Raw genomic sequence first — 10502 nt, 5'->3', positions numbered from 1 at the left:
CACTATTGATTACTTTATTGAACCAAACAGAGCATACGAAATTACAAAAAAAAGGCAAAATAGTTACAAATAGTTTTCATATAAAGTCATATTTTGGGCTGTTCAGCCAATGTGTAGAAATCACTGTCAGAGGGGTTTGTGGGTAAATGTGCCGTGTCATAAACTGTGTTTAATGTGATAGGTTTCTGAGCAGATGGGTGTAATGATGTGTTTCCAGAGTCTGGAATCGTTGCATAATAAGCAGATGAAACAACCTGAAAGGGACAGATTTATTATTTTAATCAAATAACATCTGTGTTAAGTTATATTATATATTTTTTTTTTTATCTTTGTGAATTACTTCTGTAATTGAACACCAATATTGTTTTACACAGTTTAGGAAATACTGTAATCATGCTCTTTTACCTCATCATAATCTCCTGTGCTCCTCTGATCTGATGAGCCTGAGCCTGTGGATGGTCAAAATGATGAAAGTGAACACAGAAATACAGAAGTTAAAAACATTTTAGCATCCCGTTTGGATTCAGAGCATTTGTTGTTGTACCTTGTGTTTTTTTACACCTCCGCTTGAGCAACAACACACTCAGTCCTCCGGCTAACAACAGAACCAAACACACACACACTGTAATGATGACGTGGAGATCTGGAAAACACACACCACATTAAAAATGACATTCAAGCAGTCTGATATACAGCGTTATCATGGCCAGCGGGACATATCTGACCACTGAATGCCATGACTGACAAATCAGAATCAAGTATTACACAGAGCCATGTAATAAGATGCATTATACAATACTTTCCCAAGCAGAATGTAAATTTTCATTTGTTATTTTTTATTTTTTTTTTCAGCACAAAGCTTTTTTGAAATCTGCTTATTTTTTTTTATTTTTTTTCAGCAAAACAACTTTTTTGAAATCTGCTTGCCTGTACGAATAATGTTTGTATACTAAATTTGGTTGTCTAATTTCACTATCTTTTGTGTTTTAATTTTGGTATACTGTTTTTATTTTCATTTTGGATTTCTATTTTTATCATTTTTGGTTATATTTATCTTTATTTATTCATATTCCGGGCTCACTTGTATATGGTTTGCATCATCAATGAAGTGTATACTGAATTTGGTGTTTTAATATCAGTCTTACTACATTAGTGCTATTATATATTTGTGTGTATGTATGTATGTATGTTTGTGAGTGAGTGCTATTAAAGAACTCACCAGACAGGGTTGAAGCATCTGTTTTCTCTTGATTTTCCATTGTTGTCCGTAGATGATATAGACATTTAAATTCCGTTGTTTATCTGACATTATGTGTGCATGCTATATTTAATTTGTTGTTAACTGTTTCTCACCTGTAACATGAAGCTGAATCTCTGTGAAAAGTGGACTGTAGCTGCTCTTTGTAAGATGGTTGTTTGTGACGTGTGCTCCACAGAAATACACCCCAGCATCATGTCTGCTAACGTTCACGATAGTCACAGTAAAGACTTGCTCCTGTTTGTTCTCATACAGAGAAAATCTAGGATCGATTGCACCTCCAAGTGTAAAAAAAGGTTGTAGTGATCCATTCTGGAGTTTAAACAGCTGCATTATACTACTGTTATATTTCTCTGGATATTTACAGCGGATGACAGCAGTTCCTCTTAAATAAGCAGTCTGTTCTTCTGATGTCCCACAACACGACCCTGAATCGTGTAACATTGTGTTGGTGTAATATTAAGTCTCAGGATAAAGATGTAAAACGTAAAGGTGTGACAGAGAAAATAATGTGAATATTCATTCTTACCTTCTTCTACGTCTAATTTCTTCTCCTGAATCAATTTACTGTCAGCTTTACATCTGTACGTCCCGCTGTCGTTCATGGTCAGGTTTCTAATGAGCACACTAATAAAACCCAGAGTTTTATCATCAGTCAGAGAGAATCTCTCTTCTGGGATCCATAAATCATTCTTTACTTCTGTCATGGTTGTACATTCACTGCCTGATACTTTGCAAAAGCTTTTTACACTTTCTTTAGTTGTTTCAGGTTTATATACACAGTGGATGATGACACTTCCTCCTGTGATGCCAGTCACAGCGTCAGGAGCATCTCCCATGTGACCTGTCAATCAAAATCCACTTCCTCTTTTAATAAGGGCCTTATGATCAGATACTGACAGCAAACTTAAACATGCACAGATAAAGACAAAAGACCTACACATAAATACATCGCTCTTACACACACACAGACTTGATTTGATCTCAGCTGAGTAAATAGTATAAAACGGCTGTCACACACAGGCTAATAGTGTAAAGACAACAGCATCTTACCTTTAATCAGGCAGATCGTGAAGAAGAGAAGGGTCTTCATCATCACTGATGATAAAACTCTCGCTCCTGTGAATCTATAACTTCTTCAGCAGTCAGAGACGCAGTGAGATCTTCTGTCGTGTCTGATTTTGTGTCTCTATCTTGTGCTCTTAAAGAGTTTTTTATAAGACAAACAGCTCCACCTCTTCCTTTTCCTCTTTGCTAAACTCTTGTGACTCACAGTGATGAAATACAGTCCTGCTGTCACTGACTCACATTGGAGTTAAACCAAAGAGAGTGACCATGAGCAACTTCCTGTCTGTTAGCACAAATTAGCACACACATTTACAGAGAGAAGGGAAAAAAAACATAGTCTGTAGTCTGTACATCTGATGCTTGCATCTATTTGTGGCCTGAAATCAGTTACTGAAATCATGATGCCACAATCACTGACTGTTACCTAATAAATAATCAAGTCAAACCACTGATGCTTTAAACTGCACATATAAAGCTTGAACAGCAGAGGGTGGCAAACTCAAACAGAACATATGAAGTATATATAGAAAATAATCAGTCAAACATTGACAAGTTAAAGGTTACGCTGTAGATTAGTGTTTCCTGTAAGATCACTGAATATAAACCTAAAACCTAGTTGTGCTGTTGATATCTGCGCAGGTAGTAGAGGGGGGAGTTGAATCAAGCATTACTGGTAGAAATGTATTGAGCCCTTACAGTGATAAGGTGGTGAAAAAAATCGGGGTAAGTGGAAAAAATTTGGAGTGGGAGAAAGAAAAAAATGTTTTCTTAATTTTCTTTCTTTCTTTCTTTCTTTCTTTCTTTCTTTCTTTCTTTCTTTCTTTCTTTCTTTCTTTCTTTCTTTCTTTCTTTCTTTCTTTCTTTCTTTTTTATGCCTTCTCTTGCAAAACTTGCGTGTTCCCTCAAGAAACTCTAAATTCCCTTGCAAAGACATATGCATTCCCTCATAAAACTTTTGCTTCTCTTTCGAAAATTTGCGTTCTCTCATAAAGATATTTGCATTCCCTCGCAAAACCAGATGAGTTCACACAAACACTTCCTGTTTACTTTACAGCTTGCAGTGGTTCATAAAGCTCTGTACTCTAAGACTGTTTCATAGAATTTTAATTTGAACTGTGGAACATTCTAAAATGCTTAATAAAGAGAATATGAGTTGAACTGCATGATAAACGTATTCTTCCCCACAGAAAACCGCTTTTAACATAGATCACTGTAAGAATAATAACTCTGTTCAAGGTAAGTGTTCATAGAAATCTTTAACATTACAAATGATATTCCATAGTTCTTCATATGGGACTTCATGAGTTTATGAAAAGCTAATAATAAAATCATAAAAATGTAAAGTGGAATAAAAACACTTACTAAAATATATTAAATATGTTATTCGTTTACCTGCATGTCATGTGACCATTAAAGGGTTAGTTCACCCACAAATGAAAATCAGCCCATGTTTTATTCACCCTCAAAGCATCCTAGGTGTATCAGACGAATCCATTCTGAGTTAAATTAAAAATGATCCTGGCTCTTCCAAGTGTTAGAATGGCAGTAGGCAGGTGTTTTTGTTCAATTGTCCAAAAGCAGTTAAATAAAGCACATCCATCCATAATAAAACGTGCCTTTTTAAAACACTGTTTTATATATGGATTTATTTTTTTACAAGAACGCATGGATTTGCTACAGGAGTTCTTTATTCACCTCAAACCCCAAAACAACCCCCCCCCCCCCACACACACACACACAAGCCCAAGGAACCATGTGAGGCACACTTTATTATGAATGTGCTTTATTTGACTGCTTTTGTACTGTTGAACAAAAACACCCATCTACTCCCAACACTTGCAAGAGCCAGGATCATTTTTATGTAACTCAGAATGGATTCGTCTGATACACCTAGGATGCTTTGAGGGTGAGTAAAACATGGACTGATTTTCATTTTTGGAATGACCTGGACCTGCTAGAACAATATGTGAAACCTTTTAAATAATTTTATTTCCTCATGAAACGATGCTGCATATTTTAACTAAAAGTGCAAAACATAACATGTCCACCCTGTTGTGTTCATTTACACTGGACATGAAAATGTTAAATATCTATAAAAAAAAAAAAAAAAAAAAAAAAAAAAAAAAAAACTCTTAACTGTTACCTCCCATTTCTGAACATAGACATGAAAGTGCACTATCCAAACTTAAATTGTTATAATTCATGAATGCTTCGGTCGGGCTTGCTTTTTACGAAGACAATCTGCAGATTAATGCAGAAGTGGAATCATTTCAAAATATTCAAGTATCAAAGCGTTATAGAAATTTACATTTACTGTAAAGAAATTGCACTGTACCATTTTTTATTATGTAAAATAAATATTTTACAAAATATTTTTAAATCCAAAATTGCTATAATGTCTAAATAAGTTGTGTTCCCAAAAAAAATAAAATAAAATAAATAAATAAATAAAAAACACAAACAGCCACCAGGTGCTATTAAAACTCCATTGAATTTTTGAATGCATTTTTCTGTCATAAATGTCTAAATCTTTCTTTCATTATTACTTCTATCAAAATAAGAAAAAAAAAAGAAAGTAAGAAAAAGAAAAGAAAAGCAAGACCACCAAATATGGAATCTTGAGACTCAGACCTTTCCAACAATATGTATTTCATCAAGATTATAAAACAATTTATATTATATTATAAAAGACCGTAATACATTTTGTAATATGACACTTGACTCCACACACTTAGGGCAGGAGACCACTATTAGTTTTTAAGCTTTCAATTGATATATAATTTTTGACAACTAAAATATGTGTTAGAGAAAAAAAGACAATGAAAAAATTATATGTGTTAGAGTTGAGAAGACTGGTGGGATGGGGGCAATATAAGGGGTTTTAATGTTCATCGACTGCTTCCATATTCTTCTTTCCCAGCTTCAGTAGCTTGTCACACATTGCACTGTAAAAAGGTTAATGTAACAGGGTGGACAAATTTCTTATACCACGTGTGAAATATTTGGTTAGGTTTAGGTTATATTTGACCTTGACCAGTTTGTTTTCTGATAGACAGACAGTTTCTCCTTCTGATAAGAATTAAAAAAAAAAAAAATACTTTTCAACATATCTGCTCAACCCAATGCCTTTATAATAGAATAAATAAATTAAAAAAACTGAGTACGTTTAAAAGTGTTTAAAGGTTCAGGTGACAAACGTAATTTGAGAATCTCTGACTTAACATAAAGGTTGACTTTATTTTTTTTATTGTTTTAAGTCATACATGAAGTAAAGGTTGAAACACCAGTCACATTCTAATATACACAGACACTTTTTTTTTTATTTGTAAATGCTGTAGAGGTCATTTGAAGGACAGAATTTGAATAACATTTGTTAAACTACAAAAGCAACATTTTATATTCACATTCTATATTATTTTACAATATATTTCACAATAGAAGGATGTCATTTCATAGGGATTTCTGAACATTTTGGTAGAAATGAAGTGGATATGTGTGAACCCAGCGTGCTAATGGCATGTGAGTATACCCACATCACCTCAGCAGGTAACGGAGGAGGAAGAGTGCAGTAAGACGGGGTGAGTTCCTCCTTCACATGAAGGAACTAGTGGAGTCTAGTGTGGTAAATGACCGTGGTGTAAATCTCATTCTTACTGAATCTGATTGTAGCTTCACTGAGAGACTCTTCTGGATGCATCTGGAAACTGACAGCAGTGTACAGGAGCTCATCAGAGGGGATTGTGGGTAACTGTGAGTGAGCGTCACCTCGTCTCTCGTGTCTTAATGTGCACACAGTCAGAGTGAATCCAGCGATCAGCAGCAGAATCACACACACACTAATAATGATGATCATGGAGAAATCTGAGAATAAAACACACAGACACAGTGTTTAGAGAAACCCCTGAGACATGCATTTATCAAACTTATAACAATCAGGCCCAATTTACATTTTAAAGTTATGTCTAATCTGTAGCATAAAGGCTGAGGTTTGTGGTTTCATGGTTGTTTATTTACTCTTTAATAATAATAATAATAATAATAATAATAATAATAATAATAATATAATAATAATAATAATAATAATAAACTTGTGTTTTTATATCCAACACAAATATCTGTTGTGACACTCAGGTTATAAATAAAGAGCAGTTGTGAGACTAAACAATTCTTATAGGCCTATATATATATATATATATATATATATATATATAAGTTGTTGGTAATGTTTGATTGTTTGTTGCTGATCAACATCACTGAGAATCTAAATTATTTAAGGCATTCATTATTTTTTAAAGATGAATAACTCTCGTTCATCTCTCTGTGATTCTCATGTGGGTTTCCTGAATAAAGACCGTTAGTTCTTTACAGCTGAACTTAACTTCAGACTCTGAACCTTCAGCTCATCTCTGTGGTTGTTGATCAAGAATTAAAACAACCTGTTCATCAAACACAATACACAGTATTTGTAAGCAGGTGTGTCCAGGCTGTGACCTCAACCTGCTCTAACACACTTGTCTAGAAATCCTAAAGACCTTGATTAGCTGGTTCAGGTGTGTTTAATTAGGATTGGAGCTAAACTCTGTAAGATAGTGGCCTTCTGAGGGCACATCTACACTCTTTTTCTCTGCACTTTGCCTTCCGTCTACACCGAGACAGAGATTTTATCCTGTGAGCTTTTCCTTAGTAGATACATTTGAAAATGGCGTTCTCACATTGTACTGTGAAAATGGAAGTATCTGAAAACGATGTTGTACCAAGAGATATCTGTGCCTGGTATGTGCTATTCACGCTGTTGCTGAAGATGATATAGTGACTCGCTACATCTTTACCAGCAATCCAAAAAGCTGCTAGATTTGTCGATAATGGCTTTTTTGAAATATAGTCACTGAAGGAGTTTGAAAAGTCACTAATCTGGCGACAAAGACGCTAAGTTGGCAACATTTCTTCTGTTGAGGTGGGTTCTTCAGTGTCCACAGTGAGATATAAGATAAAGTAGCACTGTGTAATAAGACACATATGTAGTACTTTTCCATTCAGGATGATGTGTCCGGTCAACCAGCATTATTATGTTCCTGTCAAATCACTTTGGTTTTGATGCACTAAATTGTCATTCATCTAATTTCTGAATTGTTCTGTGTTATTCTGTGGCATATATGTGTTAAAGAACTCACCAGACTGGACTGAAGCATATGTTTCCTCTTGAGTTTCCAAAGTCATCCACAAATGAAAGGTCAGGAATCAAAATGACATTGATTAAGTTATATCGCATGTACATTTAATGTAATTTGTTGTTAACTGTTTCTCACCTGTAACATGAAGCTGAATCTCTGTGAAAAGTGGACTGTAGCTAATCTTTGTAGGATCATTTGTGACGTGTGCTCCACAGAAATACACCCCAGCATCATGTCTGCTAATGTTCACGATAGTCACAGTAAAGACTTGCTCCTGTTTGTTCTCATACAGAGAAAATCTAGGATCGATTGCACCTCCAATTGTTAAACAAGATTGTAATGATGCATTCTGGAGTTTAAACAGCTGCATTATACCACTGTTATATTTCTCTGGACATTTACAGCGGATGACAGCAGTTCCTCTTACATAAGCAGTCTGTTCTTCTGATGTCCCACAACACGACCCTGAATCGTGTAACATTGTGTTGGTGTAATATTAAGTCTCAGGATAAAGATGTAAAACGTAAAGGTGTGACAGAGAAAATGATGTGAATATTCATTCTTACCTTCTTCTACGTCTAATTTCTTCTCCTGAATCAATTTACTGTCAGCTTTGCATCTGTACGTCCCGCTGTCGTTCATGGTCAGGTTTCTAATGAGCACACTAATAAAACCCAGAGTTTTATCATCAGTCAGAGAGAATCTCTCTTCTGGGATCCATAAATCATTCTTTACTTCTGTCATGGTTGTACATTCACTGCCTGACCCTTTGCAAAAGCTTTTTACACTTGCTTTAGTTGATTCAGGTTTATATACACAGTGGATGATGACACTTCCTCCTGTGATGCCAGTCACAGCGTTAGCAGCATCACCCATGTGACCTGTCAATCAAAATCCACTTCCTCTTTTAATAAGGGCCTTATGATCAGATACTGACAGCAAACTTAAACATGCACAAATAAAGACAAAAGACCTACACATAAATACATCTCTCTTACACACACACACACACACAATTTGATCTCAGCTGAGTAAATAATAAAACACAACTATCTCACACAGGCTGATACTGTAAAGACAACAGCTTCTTACCTTTAATCAGGCAGATCGTGAAGAAGAGAAGGGTCTTCATCATCATCACTGAAGAGAAAACTCTTGCTCCTGTGAATCTATAACTTCTTCAGCAATCAGAGACGCAGTGAGATCTTCTGTCGTGTCTGATTCTGTGTCTGTATCTTGAGCTCTTAAAGAGTTATTTTTATATATATATAAATATAAAACAAACAGCTCCACCTTCCTTTTCCTCTTTGCTAAACTCTTGTGACTCACAGTGATGAAATACAGTCCTGCTGTCACTGACTCACAGTGGAGTTAAACCAAAGAGAGTGACCACGAGCAACTTCCTGTCTGTTAGCACCTGTGCAGGTCTGAAAGCTTCTGCCACACAAATTAGCACACACACATTTACAAAACAAACAAACAAAAAGAACAATATCTGAAGAGTAGAAAAACACATGGGTGCTTGCATGCAAATGTGGCTTAAGAACCGTCTTTGTATTGTTTTCATCAGTCATGATGCTGTTCACTGACCGGTACCCAATAAATAATCGAGTCAAACCAAGGAAAGGTTTAAACTGCATTTTTAATACTTGAACAGCAGAGGGCAGCATACTGAAACGTGTGGTACACAAAGTGAATAATTAGCAGTCAAGTCAAACAACTGACCAGCTGAAGGTGATTATGGGGGTTAGCGTCCCTGTAGAATTATCACTTGGATAAATGAAAAACAGAAACCTGTATATAACAAACACACACTCATGTGATGATCTGTACAATATACATGATATAAACAAGGCACATATTTAATTTAGCATGTATTAATATCTCAGTCTCATAACTGGTACGGCTCTTAAACACACTGCTTTATGTCATATGGTCCTTCTGTTTATAAGGCATCTCTGAACAAACACAGTGCAGTTAGAAAGAATAAATAAACAGTGGCAGTAAGTAAAATTCATAATGAATGTACATATGTTAACGGCTCCTTTTTCTTCCTGCATTTTGACGCATCAGTCATTTCCAGATGCTTTTGGGTGCAAGGGTGTGTTGTGTGTGTAAAAAAAAAAAATTGTCCAGTCGAGTTGTTCTTTTACATTTTCAGCAGGTGCTCTGCTCCTGTGTCTACTTTGTTTATCTTTGTTTCTGTTATCTGTAATTTCATGGTAGTGTGATAAAATGACTAACTATAGTAAACCGAGCAGAGCAGATCAAGTTCCACGTGTAAACAAATACTATTAGTTTTTCCTCAATTATAAATTTCTTTCACATTTATGAGTGTACAGAAGGGCAGTTCACTGTGAATATGTTACACTAATCACAAACAAACACAAAGTCATGCAATACTTATTATTTTGAGAGAAAAAAAGTACTTTTGCTACCTTTCTTTACAATAAATGGTATTTGATTTTTTTTTTATATAATTTTGTATCTAATGAAATGCTTTTTTAAGTGTCACTGAAGTGTAAATAATTTTAGGAGTCACTGTAAACGTTACAATTTCACTGCACTCATGACCAGATTCCAAATAAAGCTTCTTTATCGGCCTTGACGGTTCCATGAAGAGCCTTTAACATCAATGGAATCTTCACAATGCACAAGCATTAGCTGAAAACATTCTTTAGAATGTTAGAATATTGTCTACACTAAGGCCCCATTTACACTGCATGGTTCAAGTGACCCAATTCCGATTTTTTCCTCTAATGTGGCACAGATCGGATATGACCGGTGAAGGTGTAAGCAGGAAAAAAAAAAAACGCATGGATTCCGATTTTCTCAGATCGGATTCAGGCCTCAATCATATGTGGTAATAAATCGGATATGAATCGGATACGTGCATTTGCGTGTGCCATGTAAGCAGACAAATCGGATATTCCCCAGTAAATGCGAGTCGTACGTCATTAAAAAAGTGACGTCAACTCAGGTGGACACCACCAACTGAGATCACA

General features: G+C 35.4%; 1 protein-coding gene and 1 long non-coding RNA gene across 7 annotated transcripts; one reads left to right on the top strand and one right to left on the bottom strand.

Moving 5' to 3' along the window:
* LOC109100630 (polymeric immunoglobulin receptor) lies at positions 1–10255 on the bottom strand. 5 transcript variants are annotated; one of them, XM_042717227.1, is made up of 8 exons: positions 8590–10255; positions 8264–8378; positions 8064–8161; positions 7633–7962; positions 1220–1246; positions 545–643; positions 406–449; positions 1–254 (listed from the first exon to the last, which is right to left on the bottom strand). In XM_042717227.1, exons 1-8 carry the CDS (start codon positions 8633–8635, stop codon positions 87–89), a joined length of 927 nt encoding a protein of 308 aa, XP_042573161.1. In that variant the 5' UTR covers positions 8636–10255; the 3' UTR covers positions 1–86. The 5 variants fall into 5 exon arrangements, with proteins under 5 accessions (XP_042573161.1, XP_042573159.1, XP_018969613.2 ...); XM_042717225.1 differs by having other exon boundaries at positions 8064–8378; XM_019114068.2 differs by lacking the exons at positions 7633–7962; positions 8064–8161; positions 8264–8378; positions 8590–10255 and adding exons at positions 1354–1686; positions 1788–2102; positions 2312–2479.
* LOC122135955 lies at positions 6576–7850 on the top strand. 2 transcript variants are annotated; one of them, XR_006153811.1, is made up of 4 exons: positions 6576–7099; positions 7209–7280; positions 7491–7556; positions 7713–7850. It is a non-coding gene; the product is annotated as an uncharacterized LOC122135955 (long non-coding RNA). The 2 variants fall into 2 exon arrangements; XR_006153810.1 differs by having other exon boundaries at positions 6576–7280.
* Positions 10256–10502: the final 247 nt, after the last annotated feature.

The sequence above is a fragment of the Cyprinus carpio genome, chromosome B1, assembly GCF_018340385.1.
Source record: "Cyprinus carpio isolate SPL01 chromosome B1, ASM1834038v1, whole genome shotgun sequence".
In the NCBI taxonomy this organism is placed as follows: domain Eukaryota; kingdom Metazoa; phylum Chordata; class Actinopteri; order Cypriniformes; family Cyprinidae; genus Cyprinus; species Cyprinus carpio.
Note: the sequence above shows the minus strand (reverse complement) of the source record. Positions and strands in the feature narration are given on the sequence as shown.

Coding starts and splice junctions, on each gene's coding strand:
- LOC109100630 (XM_042717225.1), bottom strand. CDS start 8,635: ATGATGATGAAGACCCTTCTCTTCTTCACGATCTGCCTGATTAAAG. Junction 8,379..8,589: donor CACGATCTGCCTGATTAAAG/GTAAGAAGCTGT, acceptor TTTGATTGACAG/GTCACATGGGTGATGCTGCT. Junction 255..405: donor GCACAGGAGATTATGATGAG/GTAAAAGAGCAT, acceptor TGTCCCTTTCAG/GTTGTTTCATCTGCTTATTA.